General features: G+C 51.2%; 1 protein-coding gene across 6 annotated transcripts in view; it reads left to right on the plus strand.

Annotated features, from left to right (window-relative positions):
* Cacna2d2 (calcium voltage-gated channel auxiliary subunit alpha2delta 2) overlaps positions 1-16,289 on the plus strand; it is a 126,966-nt gene that overhangs the window by 50,674 nt on the left and 60,003 nt on the right. For all 6 annotated transcript variants that reach the window (XM_038321920.1, XM_038321923.1, XM_038321925.1 and 3 more), the window contains exon 3: positions 12,784-12,900. In XM_038321920.1, the coding sequence (XP_038177848.1) occupies positions 12,784-12,900 (117 nt within the window). The remainder of the gene's footprint in view (positions 1-12,783; positions 12,901-16,289) is intronic.

Consider the following 16,289-nt stretch of genomic DNA (forward strand, 5'->3'; position numbering starts at 1 on the left):
GCCACAGTGGAGTGTGGTAAGAAGGAACACAGCTGTCCACTCTCCTGCCCACATGAAGGGGGAAATAGGGCTGCCTTACATAATTGGGGCAATTTGTTCCACTCTTGTCCTCCTGGCGTCATTGCCATCACCACCTCCTTGCTCAGGGAGTCCTTGACAGAGCTAGCAGCTCAGGCCTTCCTCCCTCCAGCTGGAGGCTGCTAAACAGGATATGGGAGCCCTAGGCTTTGTCCCTGCTAAGACCTGCCAGACGGCTAGGTTTCTGTGAGAAAACGGAGGGGATCAGTCACAGCATGATAGCTCCTAGTCCCCAGAGAATCTGCACTGGCAGACACCCCCATTCCAGATCCCTCCCCACCCTGGGTCCCCTCCAGAAGCTCTGATTTGGCCTTGTCTAAGAATGGGATTTTCCCCCTACCTCAATCCCTCTGGGTAAAGGGAGTCACAACCTCAGGGCTTCAGCCTAGAGCCTAATGCAAGATTCCCCTGAGGCCCTTGGGAGGAGCCACTGAGCAGACCAGGGCTTCAACTGATGCCCTGGATAGATCTAAATGGACAACCTCAGGCAGATGAACGAGGGTCCCTTAATGTAAAGAGATTGGCTTCCTGTTGATCATTCATTCAGCAGTCTCGGAGGAACAAATCCTCATAGGATGTTCAAAACAGGATAGACTTGCCAACTTAGAACGCAGCTGTTCCCCTGACTTCCATAGCCTGGGACAAATGGCCCAAGACCTATGGCTGGGGTGGGGGGCAGTTGAGTAGTTTCCTGAAGACCAGTTGCTGGGGACATAGGGCTGGCTCTGGACCAGGTTCTCTGTTTATACACATGGTTAGTTCTCATAGTCATTGAGGCGGTGTGCTACAATTGGGCCATATAGGAAGCAGGGACAGTGACAGGGGCTCGTGAAGACTCCATACAGCAAATGACTGGAATGGAGATTTGTTTCTGCTCTGCTGGTATTCTTGCAATAATCACCACCCTATTCAGTAGTTCCCCCCAAAGCTGGGTGAGGAGGTAGCCCACATGGAATGGGACCCCAAGCAGAGCCTCTGCTCTCCTGAATGTAGCACACTTATTTAGAAGTTCATGACCATTCAGGTTAAGGGCCTGCCAGTGTTTGCCTGCATGTCGGGCTGCCAGTCCTGTTTACATAGTTGGTTTGCATGGCAAACACTGCTCAGGCCCACAGAAGGTAAACGCTGGCTCTTGTGGTTGCTGGAGTTCTTACATTCATAGAGAGGGAATCTGGAGCTTCAGGTGCCAGGCATCCCCCCTCTCCCTGAGCAGCGAAATAAGGGGAGTCTGGGGTGCAGAGAAGGGCCGGAGCCTGCATGAGAACACCTGCCAGACACCGGGTCTGCAGTTCACTGACCCCGGCTCAGAAAACCCTTGAGGGACGACCACCAGCATTTTTCAGATTTGAAGTTGGGAGCTTTTCCATGAAGATTTAGGAAAGGTGATGAGTGATGAACATCTCCTCTGGGGTTGTGCCCCCAGTGTGTGTGTTTCCTGGGTGCACCCACACCCCCAATGCATATCTGTTCTCATCATATTTTTAGTGTGTGCAAAAGGCCCCAGTGTCTGGGTCCTGTCTGTTTGTTTATGCTTTCAACTTGTTCTGTGGAAGATGTAAAGGCACTTACAAGGGTACATAAAACTCAAGAAGGGCTATAAACTGAGAGGAGGAAAGAAAGAAAAATGAAGAGCTGGGGAGGGAGTAAGATGGAGCTGAGAGATACTGACAGAGGAAGTAAACAAGATGGCTCAGGCCTGAGTGCTCCTCACACACTCACTAGTACCCTTCACGTGGGCAGCTCCAGCTTGGCACCAGTGCCCATTGCCTTCTTGCTGCCTCAGACTCGGGCCTTCTGATCAACCTGATTTAAGGACTCGGGTGGCAAGCCCAGTGTCTCCTGGGACCTGGCTCAGAGGCCACTGTTGACCATGCCATGTCCTTACTCCTACCAGGTCCCCCACATCCTTAGGAGCCTCTCCAGCAGTGTGCTCCACCAGATGTGCTAGGGCTGTGACCTTCAGGGCACCCTAGCCTTCCAGAAGCTGCAAAGCTCCACTGCTTAAAACATAGCCCATGATTTAAGGTTACTTGGGAACTCCTCTTGAGGTATGCTTGGGAGACCCATAGAGCCTGACCCAGGCCTGGAGCTGCCAGTGACAGGCATCCTCCACGAGTCTAAAGGGAATATATAAGTGGGATCTGTACATCTCTGCTTGGTGCTGGGTGTGAATGAGGTAAAGTCGGTGTGTGTGACAAGGTCAGTGCTTTTTTTCTCCCTTCATTTTTATTTATTTTTATTATTTATTATGTGTATAGGTGTTTTGCTTGTGTGAATGTCTGTGTACCCCCTGAATGCCTTGTGCCTGTGGAGGCCAGAAGAGGTGGATTTCCTGGAATTGGAGTTACAGACAGTTGTGAGTTGCCATATGAGTGCTAGGAGTTGAGTCTGAAAGAGCAGCAAACGCTCTTAACCACTCAGAAACCTCTCCAGCCCCAACAGGTGTGCTTGAAGCTGTCTGTGGAGACAGGTGTGGAGCAAGCACGTTGGGATATCCTTACCCTCGAGGGGTCTCTTTCTTTTTGAAGATTTATTTATTTATGAATATGAGTACTCTGTTTGCATGTCTGCCTGCATGACAGAACAGGGCATCAGATCCCGTTATACATGGTTGTGAGCCACCGTGAGCTGGGAGTTGAACTCAGGACCTCTGGAAGAGCAGCCAGGGCTCCCAACTGCCAGGCCATCTCTCCAGCCCCACCAGAGGAGGGGGATGTCTCTTGACACAGTGTGAGAGGCTGCAGCCACCACGGAGGCTTGGTGCCATCCTTGCCTTTATGTCCTGCTGTTCTCGTGTGAAGATCTCATGATTTTATGATCAGCTAGCCCAAGGGCCCTGGCAGCCTCTTTCGTGATCAAGAGCTGTTGCCAATGTTGTCATTGTTTGTTGACACTGTTAGCAGCAAGTCTTAATAGTAAAGGATAACCCTGAGACCAGAAAGTTGCCCCGTGGAGGACAGACTGTGTAAAGAAGGTACCCAGAGACGTGGAAGCACCCCTAGGAGACCCACAAGAGGCCTCCAGCACCCTGCATTATAACCATCGGTCTTTGAGGAATGTTCAGAATAGCCAGGCTGAGGGGAAAGGGTTGTGTCTCATAAAGAGTAGGGCTGGAATTCAAATTCATGTGTCTAAACATTCTAGCACATAGGTATGAGATATGGGAAATTTTACCTTTGGACAGGTTCTGACCCGAATGACACCTATAAGATGCCATTCTTCACCTCTAAGATGACACACCAGCTATTCCTGTCAGCTAGTTATGATGGAATATGTTAAAGGAAGCCTAAATAGGGGACTCTTGGAGCAAGGTCTGTGCTGGGTTATACCAGTAAAACGGATGTCATGCAGACGGAGGAAGCAAGTTCTGTCCTTTGCTCCCTGGCCTCTGGAACCAGGCTTCAGGCCAAGCCTCCAGCACATCTCATGAGAGAGTTTACAGGGGTGAATTGCTGTCACTGTAGGGGATGAGAAGTGGACTTCTCTGATAAGTTCTGGACAGCCAGGGCACTTCTCAGAGCCATCGTTTTGGATGAGGTCACAGTTTGGATCTGTGAAATAATTAGAAGCCTCCCCGGCTCACCAGGAACACACTGAGCATCGGCCTGCGTGGCTCCCAGACCCCTTCCAGCCCTCCCAGCACTGTGCTCCTAAGAGGTCATAGAGAGACCTTACTCCAGTCCATTGTAATAGATCCCTCAAGCATGAGGCAGAGACGAGAAAAGCTTAAAGAGACTAGGCAGCAAGGCAGTCATGAGGCCCAGTCCCTCCAGTTGGGCTGTCGGTGGAAGAGAGAAAGCTGATTGCTTCCTCTGAGGGCAAGGTCGCCACTTAAGGAGGTGAATGAAGGTGCACAGAGCAGACCAGACATGTCTGGCAGACCTGAGAATGGTAATGTACCCAGAGCCTGGCAAGGATGATGGTTCTGAGAAGTCCCGTGCCACAGAGGCATACTTTCATGGTGGCTAGACAGTTTCTCTGGCTCCCAGACCCTTGATTTCTTCAGCAGTAATATGGGAATAGTAAACGTGGGATTATTAAGGGGACTGGGGGTTATATACACCGAGCCCTGTCTGGATGCACAGAGGGCCTTGCCATCAATGTCGTTGTCCTTCTGTGCCTGCTAGAATTCCCGTGGGAAGAAAATATGAGCCAACTGGGTGGGAGGCAACGGGAGAGAGTGCAGCCAGGGTGGGTGGCAAGGGGCCGCAGATGCCGACACAAACAATCTGTTTCCCATAAACATGGGCACCCACACCAGCCGGCCGCCACCCGCGACTTCTATGAGTTGGGAAAGTGCGGGTATGTTTACTCGCACTCCCCCGTGCCAGCTGGTATGCTGGGCACAGCTTCCCTCCCAGCTGCCTCGACAGCCGGCAGCTCCCAGCTCAGGGAGGGGAGTGTGAGCAGGGCCCCTGGATCTTGCCTGCAGTTTGGTTCACCTCGGGCTTGCATCTCTGATGCTTCCCCAAGTCAAATATGGAAGACGGGGTGTTGAGAGTGTCCATGGCAGTTGGTCGTGTGACTGGACTGGGTTGGAACTGGTTTTCCTGCTCTTCAAGCTCCATCTCTCCAGGGACCCCTGTCTTGAGTTTAAACAACATGTGTCCCCCCAGTGGGGTCCGAGTCCTTTCCTCCTACACCCCAGCTGCCTTGTTGGCATCTCAGCACACTCCAACAGAAACATGCACATTGTAAGTAGGGGCAGCTGCATGGGCTCTGAGGTTGGGCCAATGTCCTAAGGGTGCTGAAATATGTGTGTTTCAGGTTCTCTGCTCTGTGAACATGTATGATCTAGACATAGCAGCAGGGAGACACATCATCCCCTTGAGGTTAAGATAGATGCCCACTGTGAGGGTATTTCCATGCCATGGCATCTTCCCCTTGAGGTTAAGATAGATGCCCACTGTAAGGACATCACTTGCCTTCAGGCCCAATGAAGAATTTTGAGTCAAAGAATGGGGGGATCTTGGAGGTAAGGGCTCAGGGGTGCTACCCAGGTTTTCATTAGCAGACACTTAGTGGTCCATGCTGGAGCTATAGCTTGTGACCTTGGATATAGGTCATGAGTGGCTTTGGCCATTAGAATTCGATATTGAAATACACTAAAGTATAATCTCTTCCCACTCTTCATGGGCCCTTTGGGAGGGATTACGATCTTTGTAGTAGGGAAAACCATCAAGTTTTTCTCTTAGGGCCGGAGAGACAGCTCAGTGGTTAAGAGTACTTGTTGCTCTATCAGAGGACCTGAGTTCAATTCCCAGGACCCACATGACTGCTCACAACCATCTGCAACTCTAGTTCCAAGGGACCATTCTCTTCTGGCCTCTGTGGGCACCAGGAACATACATGGCACACAGACGTACGTGCAAATGAAACACCATACACATAAAATAAGTTCAAATTTCTCCCATCTCTTGCCTGTTCCCAAAACATCCCCTCAGTACTAAGAGATCCAGAATGTAGGTAAAATTTAGTCATACACTGAGTGTCACTTAGGCATAAGGCCATGGGATACTGACATCTAATTACGGCAGCCTGGAGCCAAGCCACTGTGTTGGGTAACTGTAGGTGATTCCCTTAGCCTCCTTGACAGCTGGGCTCACAATAGTTCCCAAGACAGAGAACTTGTTACTTGCCAAGCAATGCTTCCAGGGTTGGGGAATCCTGGATATAAGAATGTTCCTTTAATTTTCCTGAGGTGGGATATGCTCCTCTGTTCATAGTACCCCCTAGGAACCCTGGAGAAAGGACCTCTGGTTTTGGAACTGGGTGGTGGAATCCAAGACTGTTCCCATATGGGATGCAGGCTTCAGTAGGCAGTCAAGTTTACCAAGGCTTTAAAGTTAGTGTGGGACAATGTGGCGCTAAATGCCTGTGATTGCTACACGATCATGAGTTAGAGAGCAGTGTGTGCTACAAAGTAGCAAGGACCCTGTCTCTAAGAATAAACTGAATAAATAAGTAAGTCCATTTAGAAATCCACAGTTCAGAGGAGCAAAGGCAGGGCTGCACCCAGGAATGGTTTCTGCTTCCTCTGCTTGGATGTAGGGTGGGACTTACAGGGAGAGGGACCTTCCTAGAGCCACCCTGGGGAAGTTGTCTCAGGCTGGTCCCAGCCTGGCTAGGAGGATTTTTTTGGTTTATTGTTTTGTGTTGGGTTTTGTGTCTTTTGAAAAACAAGAGATTGAGCCTTTTTATGACATGGATTTTACAGCGTAACGAGGCAGCGTAATTTCCCATTCTCAGCGGCAAGTGCACTTTTTACACTAATTGCATAATTAGACATAATGTACTAATTGCAGTAATGGATGACAGTCAACTAAACTTTAACTTTAAAAACAGGGAGGCGTTGCTGGGGGTGGTTGGGGGATTTTATCCCCCCTCCCTGGGTTTTGTGAAGGGGATAGGGAAGCCTGCCTTCTAAAGCTCTTGGAAGCTTCCTCTTAGAGCCCAAACCAAGGAGCCACCGGGCCCTTCTTCCTTGCCCAAGCTCAAGCAGCGTATGTCACAAATGTGGGGTGCCCCTGGGGAGTGTGGGCTGTGTAGGTAGGGCAGGGCCAAGAAAGGTAGTGCTCTCAACACAAGAGGGCCGTGTCCTCACCTGCTGAAGAAAGTCCTTCCCTGTACCTCATGCAAGATTGGCTACATCTGTCTGTGATCCCCACTAGACAGGGTGTTCCCCAGGCAATCTATTCAATATGAAGGTGAATTATTATCAACAGTGTGTCACACCGTGTCACAGTATACAGGCCGTGATTGTGACAATATGCCATATATAGCTGACTAATCATGGAATGATGGCAGTTGACAGACGTGAGCAGGTAAGGAAGCCTGGAACTGAGTGGCACACACCAGTGCCCAAGCACTAACTGTGTTCTGAGTGGCACACGCCAGTGCCCAAGTACTAACTGTGTTCTTAGTTGCACACACACATGCCCAAGCACTGTGTTCTGAGTTGCACATGCCAGTGCCCAAGCACTAACTGTGTTCTGAGTGGCACACGCTGGTGCCCGAGTACTAACTGTGTTCTGAGTTGCACACGCCAGTGCCTGAGCACTGAGTGGCTCCAGTGGTCCTTTACCCTTGCCCAGTCCATGACAAGTGAAGCTGGCTGGGGAGTTCCCAGTCATGAACACAACCTAGTGTAGAGCAGCCTGCATTAGGGTTTTTGTGTACCTAACATGGGACACCCTCTAAGTCCCAACAAGGCAGGGCCTGTGCCAGATCTATCCTGGGTATTTAATTTTCACTCCTTTTTATGGTATTTTGCCTGTATGTATGTATGTCTGTGTGAGAGTGTTAGATCCCCTGGAACTTGAGTTACAGACAGTTGTGAGCTGCCATGTGGGTACTGGGAATTGAACCTGGGTCCTCTGGAAGAGCAGCCAGTGTTCTTAAATGCTGAGCCATCTCTCCAGCCCCATATCCTAGGTACTTAAATGGGAAAGAATTCCAGGTGCCTGGCTTTGCATCACTCTTCCCATCTTTAACGATGGTTAATGGTATGTTATAAACCTTGATGAAGATAGGAGCCTGGTTAAGCAGCTTACTAGAGGTGAGGCCAGGGGCCCTCAGTCTGTCTCTACTCTGCCTAGCTAGTCATACCTGTCTGCCACTCTTCTTACGTCCTTGCTGGCCTTGAGCTACCTATGACTCTCATTTGTGGCTTCCCTGATCTCTAGCATAGCCTGTCTATCAGTGGATACCCACGTCAGTGCCAGACCCCAGGACCTCCTCCCTAGTAGGTCTAATCTGCCTTTGTGGCCCTCTTGTTGCCCTCCCCATTAGGAGCCTGGTGGCATGAAAGAAGGGGCAGTTAAGACACCCACCTCGGCTGTTCTTTATCAGACAAAAGAGCAGACACCAAGAGGTGTGGCAGAAGAGGGTTTAGGGGACAGCTGCTCACCCAGGGATACCAGGCTCAGAATAGGGGCTGGGATGCTGGAGCACCTAGCTGGGCCCCACGCTGAGCCTGGGCCTTTGAGGAGACAAACAGAAGCGAGGCAAGCCTGCATCAAATCTTTCTTGTTCCATTTTCTTTCTGATTTAATTTTCCAGAGATTAGGGCCCGTTCACCTTCACTGCGGAGAGAAGCCTCAAGAGTGTGCCTGTTTTCACTCCCAGGGTTATGTGGTTGGTTAGGGGATCTAGCTGATCCTGCCAGGCCTCCACTCCCTCCCTTCTGGAGCTGCTGACTTCCCACTGGCCCCAAGCTCCTCAGCATCATTGGCTGCCCCAAGCTCCTTTCTGGTTGGTCAAACTCCCTGCTCATCCCTTTAAAGCCTTATGCCCCCTTTCTCGAAAGCCTTACCTTCAAGTTTAGAGAGATACACAGGACAGAGCTACAAAGTACCCTAAGGCAAGGGCTTTGAATCAGACCGGCCCTGTGCAGACTCCAGCTCTGCTGTGGGACTTCACCTCTCTAGCCCACAGCGTCTTTGCCTGTTAGATGGGGATCACAGGGATACACGGTCTTCCTGGGCCAGCATGGATCAGTGAGGTCAAGGATGAAAGCACCTGCCCCGGGGTAAGCCAGTGTCCCTCCCACCTTCCCTCCTCCCTCTCCCTTCTCAACTTCTCACCCTGGCTCAGGTCTGGGCCCCACTGCTGCTGGCTTTCTGGGACTTTATAAAATGCCTCTGATGGGGTCTGTCCATGCTACTTGTCCTAGGATCTCTTTTCTCCTATGGTAGCTTTTTGAATTTGTGTATGAGGCTGCCATTTGCAAATGAGGCTGCCAGGCTCCTTCTACCTTGCAAGTGTTCACATTTCCCATCTAAGGTTGCTGTTCTGCAGACATCCTTCAGGCTCACTTCTCATTTATGTTAGGCTTCCCCCAGGAGGCAGGAAGCTGGGTCTGGGGCCTCCAAAAGGACCACAGAGCTAGTATGAGCACCCTAAAGGGGAAAAAACACCCCTACTGGGTCACCACCCTAGGCAGGGCCTGGGAAGTTCAGTTGGTAAAAAGCCTACCACATGAGCATGAGGTTAAACTAGCACCTTTGTAAACTCTGGGGACACTGTAGAGACAGGAGGGTCCCTGGGGCTCACCGGTATCCAGTCTAGCCAGATCAGTGAGTTCCAGATTCAGTGAGACCCCCACCCAAAATAAGGTGGAGAAAAACTGAAGATGTTACCTGGTGCTAACCTCTGACCTCCACTTCTACCTACTTGCACATCATACAAACACATTTTTAAAAATGGTGACTAGAAATCCACGATAGAGGTCCATGATCTGTAGCATGAGGGACTCCATATAGCCTCCTAAAACTGTCCCTTCTGTCTTAGCCACCCCTGCAGTCCATGTTCCCCTAGCCCTCTGTCTGCCTCCCCATCCCAGCACCTTCCTTCCACTCCCTGTGGGATGAAGCCCCTGCCTCTTGCCCCGCTACCACGGATGGCTCAGCATTGCAGTGCCTGTGTGTGCACTGGCTCTTTTGTTCACCTCAGTCCAGCTCTCTGGTTAAAGGTGAGGACCGCTGAGGCGTCATTGCTCTGGGAACTCTTTGGTTTTTCCAAATAACTCTCTGGGCCAAGGAAACGAGAAGGTGTGTGTTCCCTGTGTCCTGGCCTTTCTGCCATGCCCCGGCTGGTCCCAATGCCCTGGCTGGTCCCGAGACTCAGGGTTGTAGCTGGTGAGGAGCTAGCCTTTGGCAGGGTCCAAGCACTCTGCTTTCCCTGGGATTCCTCCTGGGTCCATGCTGGAAAGCAACTTCCTGGCCCATATCAATGTGGGGATGACTTACCCCCTTTGGGACGGGACACCATTCAGATCTCCCTTGGGCTCAGATCTGAGCTCAGGGCCCTTCCAGGGAACAGAATAGCTGGAACAGATGCAAAGGAATGTTGAAAGGATGAGACTCCAGAGGTCTGCCGTTCAGGAGCTGCTGCATATCAGGAATTCATCTGGGGCTGGGGCCTGGCTGGACCAGCAGCTTAAGCAGCCACTAGGATTTTGTCTTTATTACACCAGAACCCTTTACAATCCCTTTCCTCTTTCTCGACAGGATTTAGAGCACATGGGAAGACAGGGTGGCAGGGACAGCATGGGCAAGGTCTGCTAGCAATAGTCCAGAGAGGCCTCAAATGCAGGCACCGGGGAGCCAGCAGAAGGACACCGTCATAGGTAGAAGGAGAGCAGGACAAAGGCCTGGCAGAGGCATGCGGGGCTCTGGGAGCTCACACAGCTGCAGCAGAGTGAAGGGATGACCCAGGTCCCAACACTCTGCCCTTGAACACGGAATTGGGCACATGCCTTTGTTCAGTGTCCTCTTCACACAGACACGGTGCTTGGGGGGACAGCAAAAGAGCTAGCTGTCGCTGTGCGCTATCAGTGGCTCCCTGGTGTCTGGACTCCTCTGTTATCACCTCCGGGGCTGAGACTGAGGTGTTAGGGAAAAAGACAGGGTGGCTGAGGGGGGACTCAGGGACTCAGGAGACGGTGGTTGGCTCCTTGGAATGAAAGCTGATGTCAGTCTCAGCGGACACACCTAGCAGAAGAGTGGGGGCAGGGAGGGAACTAAGATTACCTCCTCTGGCTTGGTGATCTCAGACAGTAGCCGTGGTGGCCACAGTACAGGGCTCCGAGGACATGAAGTGTGCTGTAGTTTATTGGCTGTTGTTCAGTTGAGAACTGGAAGGACTCCCATTCTCACAGATATATCGAACCCTGGAAATCCAGAGACTTCTTGAAGACCCTCAATCTCCAAGCTTTGTGTCACCTGTTGGGACCCTGAGGTAGAGCTGGAACACCAGACTGCTTCCCTCTGCTGACCCCACCCAGTAGCCACCTAGGCTTCAAAGTATTTCGTAAGCCTGGGAAAGGGGTTCCCAGACATTTCAGGAAAACCAGCATGGCCCAGCCTCAGAGCCTGGGAATGACCTTGACAAGCAAATCTAATGTATAGAACTTCATCCCTTGGCCCTGATGAAGCCAGGCAGCTGCGCCCCCTGCTGGGTGCTGCTTCAACTGTGTGGCCCAGATCATGACTGCTACACAACCAGACTATGGTCCAAAGCTGAGGTGGTGGGGTGTTTTAAGCCTCCAAAGGTGAGAAGGGTGGGTCAGAGAAGATGGAGCCTGGCTTTGCCACTCCTCCCTATGTCCAGAATTGTGCTCTCCTGTCTGATTCTCGGTTCCCCTAATGTAGGATACCGGCTCCCTGCATTTCTCTGCAGCCCTTGGGTTGTGATTCTTCCTTTTCTTTGCCTCCATCACAGAGGACCATCAGAGGACCTTGGTCCAGAGCTGAGCATGGGTTCTATGGTACAACCTGCCCTGGTGTCTGCTCAGAGCCTCGGTCCTCTCTGGCTATACAAACAGGCCCTGCCACTCACCCCCTAATTGCCACAGCTCTGGAGGAAGGAACAACTTCACCACAAATTATTTTGTTCTAAGAGGAGGACAAAAAGAAAAGAGAAGCCGAGAGGGATGGGGGATGGCAGGAGGAGATTGCCTGAGCCTGCTTCGCTTACTGTTTTAACCCTTGAGCTGCCAGGCACTTGGCAGGCAGCAAGGCTGAGGCTCTGGCAGCCTCCAGCCCCCAACCCATCCCCTTGTCAGATGACAGAGTCCTTACCTCTGCACCTCTCTGTCATTCTCCGACCTTATCACGCCTTGTCTGTCTGTCTCTCACCAGGTGCCTCTGTCGTCTCCTTATTGCCCCTTACCACCAATCCTTTCTGTCTCCGCATGCCCCCACTTCTGCACAGCCTGGTGGCAAGGCTCCTCTAGTGGTGAGGTATGGGGTACAGACTTCCTGCAGTCATTTGAATGGATGCACTGACTGGTCTGGGTCAGGCTTGGAGACACTCACAGGTATATAATGTATACATATGTGTGCACATAACCAAGACCCAAGCACGAACAAAGATGCCTGCTGAAGTCTGCCTCTGAGACTCACAAGCTGTATCCAGAGGACCTAGCCTCACCCATCCTAAAGTCCACGTGCTGGCGTGTGCACACAGACGGCAGTGTCAAGCCACATCACATCCTAACCATCAGTTTACATACATGTGTACTCAGACTCCACCTCCTAAGGAGGGGGAATGGGCAGAGTAATTCTTCCTACCTGGTCTCCCTCAATACTCTGTGCCTTGAATAGCAGAGCCCTCCATAGTTTCTGGAAATGGCCTAGGGCAGCATCCGTAAAAGGAGCACATTGCCTGAGGCTACATGGAGGAGTAGCTATGCATCTGCACATGTAAGAGATTCATTCGTGGCTATGCACATATATGTATGTGTGTGGGTGTGCGAACATCTTCATGTCGGGATGTGGTTTATGATGTATGCTTTTTAGCTCCATCTCTCTCACCACATAACCTGCCTTCTGCTTCTCTTCCAGCCTACCCCTCCCCCTATGCTGCCTATAGGCACTTTGAACTAACAGTCGAGACAACTCATAGCCCCTGAAAAGGGATCCCTGAGGCCCAGACAAGGCAGACTTGGACCCATGAACCCCCAACACTGGCCACCAACTAGCCCACACTGGACCTTCATCCCAGATGCAAGCTATAGAACTCCAGCCCTGTGTTCCCCTTCCCTGAGATCATGAAGGTCCTGGACTCTGCTTGTGAGGGCCAAAGCCAGGTCCTACAGGAACAAGGACGAACTGAGCTGTGTTTGCAGCCACAGTATGTGAGGCCGTGGCATGGGACTTATGGACCGCTCTGGCCTCACCCTTAACGTCTGCTTCCTTCTAGATCTACAAGGACAATCGGAACCTGTTCGAAGTACAAGAGAATGAACCCCAGAAATTGGTGGAGAAGGTGGCAGGGGACATCGAGAGCCTGCTAGACAGGAAGGTGCAGGCCCTGAAGGTAGGCCAGTGTGTCGGGAGCATGAGGACATTAAGGGAAGGTGGGGTGGCCTTGACTCAAGGCAGTGTCCCGACCCTCGTTGTCACAGGGCGCTTGGATCCTGGAATTTCTGAAGGAGAAACAGCTACAGGACTGGGCAGCCATGGCAGTTGTAATTGGGTTTGGCTTCATGTGTGGTGACCCGGCAAACCTAGGCAGTCCTGCCTCTCCCTCCTGCAGGGCCTTGGAGCTTTCTCATTCCTACCAGTCCCCTGGTCTGTCTGTGGGTGGTAGAGTATGCTCTTAGGTGGGCTGCAGGAGCTGGTGGGGAGGGGATGGCATAGAGGCAGCCACAGGTGGGGAAGGCTGGAGTCCCGGCTCTGTCCAGATCTAAATATTTCTCTGCCTGCTCCAGGTCTCAGCCCCCCCCCTCATTAATACTCTAGTGTACTCTAGCAGCTAGTAGTAAGACCAGCCAGGCTAGCCTGACAAAGCAGCCAGACACCTACTCACTCCAAGGACAGCAGGTGAAAGGGGCCCTCAGGAGCTAAGGAGTCATTCCTAAGTGGGCAAGAAGCATCCATTCTGACCCTAGATCAGTGGCATCATTGTAGTTGCCCCCCAGACTATGTAGAAGATAACAACAAGGAAGAAATCTTGGTATGCCCTACAACATGGATGAGCTGAAACTCATCGTGCCAAGTGAAAGAAGCCAGTGACAAGGGCCACGTGTGTGATCCTATTTCTATGAAATGTCGGTAAAGGCAAATTCACAGACATGGGAAGCTAGCTTACTGGTTGCCAAGGGCTAGTGGAGAGAAGATAGGGCTGGTTGAAATCAAGGTTTCTTTTTGATAGTGATGAAAATATTCTAAATTTAGATTATGGCAGTAGTTGCACGACTCTAATTATACTAAGAACCCCTGAAATGCATGTTTAATGTGACTGAATTTGCTATGTCAATTAAATCTCAAGCAATTTTTCTAAAAATTAGTGCATCCGGGGGCTGGAGAGATGGCTCAGTGGTTAAGAGCACTGACTGCTCTTCCAGAGGTCCTGAGTTCAATTCCCAGCAACCACATGGTGGCTCACAGCCATCTGTAATGAGTCCTGGCGCCCCCTTCTGGCTTGCGGGCACACATGGAAGGAATGCTGTACACATAATAAATAAATATTTTTTAAAAAATTAGTGCATCTATCCACAACTATGGCCACGGTCAAGTCAAGAGAGCTAGCCTAGATCCTCCATATCTAGACCCCAATAAAGAATGAGTCCCCTTTTTCCAGTAGCTGGACCCCAGTATCCCTTACAGGACCCTGCTTTGTGTCACATAGGTACATGCAAGAGAGTGGGGATGGCCTTCTGATTGGAGGAAAAATGGGTTCTAAGGACTGCCCAACTATTAGGAACCCAGCAAACCCAGAGCTGTACCTAGAGAGCCTAGTCTCGCCTGATTTGGGGGTTCTCCTGGTCACAGATAAGGGAAGTCAATTGGAAGACGGGCTGCCACTGAAGGAGCAAAGCCAGGTACCAGCTGTAGGGGTCAGATGCCTCTGCCTACCAGGATTATACCATGTGCTCACCTGCCCAGCTAGCACACTGCACCTGTCCACTGCCCCTCCCAAACGTGTCCCTTTGTGTCTTGTTCTCTGTCTCCTTGCTCCTCCCTCATCCCAGACCCTTAGGGCCCAGACTAGTCTCACACTCCCAGTCTTTTTACCCATGCCTCCTGAGCTGGGATTACAAACACATATTACCCATACCTGGCTTGCCAGCCCAAATTAGTGTTGACATCAGGTATGTGTGGGAAAGGTCATGTTCAGGTCTTAGGGGGAGTCACGCACAGACTTCAGAACGGGTTTTCCTTGGTAGAGGCTAAATATGGTGAAGGATGGCCCTGCCAGCTTCCCAGAACCCAGGCCCCGCCATCCTCCTCAGAAACCATAGTCTTGATTCCCTATCCCCCTTAGCCCAATACTACAAGAACAACCAACCCTAATAGCAAAGGGGGTTGGGGCATAGCCACAGGCTTGGAGTCCTGTTTAACTCTCATCCTGTACCTCACATACTCATCCCTGCCTGAGAGACAGGACAGATATCTGCCTCCTTCCCACAGAGTTGACAGCACCAGCCTGTTCCCTGATACAGTCAGAGCCAAATACAGAATGACTTTCAATGGAGGAATGATGGGAAAAGGCACTCACCATGTGGTCAGTGGATCACGAGTCATTCTTATAGAAACCCCAAAAGGAAGTCTTTGCCCCTTCCTCTTATAGAAGGGGACACTGAGGCTTGGAGGTGTCAGGACAGGACACAAGAGAGCCAGAACTTGATCACAGGTCTTCCTGACCCGGATCCAGGTCCATGGCCCCCACAGTCCTGAGGCTTGCTCTAAGGCTACAGCTCTTGCCATCCCAGCACCTCCTTCTGTTACAGTCTGATTTCAGGCTCACCCTACATCCCCCCAAGACATGACTACCATTAGTTCTAATTGTTCAAAGTAAGCTTTGAACTTCATTGTTTTAAGTTTGCTTTTAATCAAGTTCTGCTCCTTTTCTACTTTCCCACATTTGTGTGCAGCCTGCTTGCAAATGAGGGGAGGAGCCTGGGGGGCTTGACTCCCACCCCCCATTTCATTGCTCCTCCCTCCCTGGACCCCGTCCAGTAATCCAATTTAAAACCCTTGATCTGGTCTTGAATCTTAATTTGGGGCTTGCAAAGAGGGAGCAGAGACCTGCAGGACACAGGGTCACTATATTGTCCAATCAGCATCCATCAGATGTTTCTTGAACAAAGTCAAGAGTCAGAAGAGGCCAGCTCAGGGCCTTGCAAACACAAGCAAGCAGTGTTCCCAGGTTCAGAAACCATGCTAGTTTCTCTGCTTTGGGCATGTAGAGGGCACCAGAAACTTCAACCACCCAGGGAGACAAGGCCTTTCAGCCAGGGCTTTTTAGGGCCTTGAGCTCCAGAAAGAGCAAGAAGGTGCCCGAGTCCTGTGGGCATCATGAGGACTCAGGTAGATCTGAAGCACAATTGTTATGTCCACGTCCTCTCAACGGAGGCCTCTGCACACCGCCTCCTTCTCAGAAAGGTCATTGTTATGATCCCTACTCAGTGTTGTCACCTGTGTTCACTCATGGCCAACCGTGTGATAATCCCTGTGCTGCTGCAAAAGGTGCAGGGAAGAACGGGCGTGTTCCCACCTTCACATACCAAGACCATTCCATCTCAGGCCCTAACATCCTTCTCTGTGCCTGTGTGCCAGTTACTCAGGAGGCCAAGGGAAGAGGATTGCTTGAGTTCAAGAGTTCAAAACCACCCGTCAACATCAAGGGGCCACATCTTAGCAGCACAGACTAAACTAAGGACCTGAGCACCCTTCCTGCCCAGCACCTCCAGTTTCACACCC

The sequence above is a fragment of the Arvicola amphibius genome, chromosome 3, assembly GCF_903992535.2.
Source record: "Arvicola amphibius chromosome 3, mArvAmp1.2, whole genome shotgun sequence".
Classification (NCBI taxonomy): Eukaryota; Metazoa; Chordata; class Mammalia; order Rodentia; family Cricetidae; genus Arvicola; species Arvicola amphibius.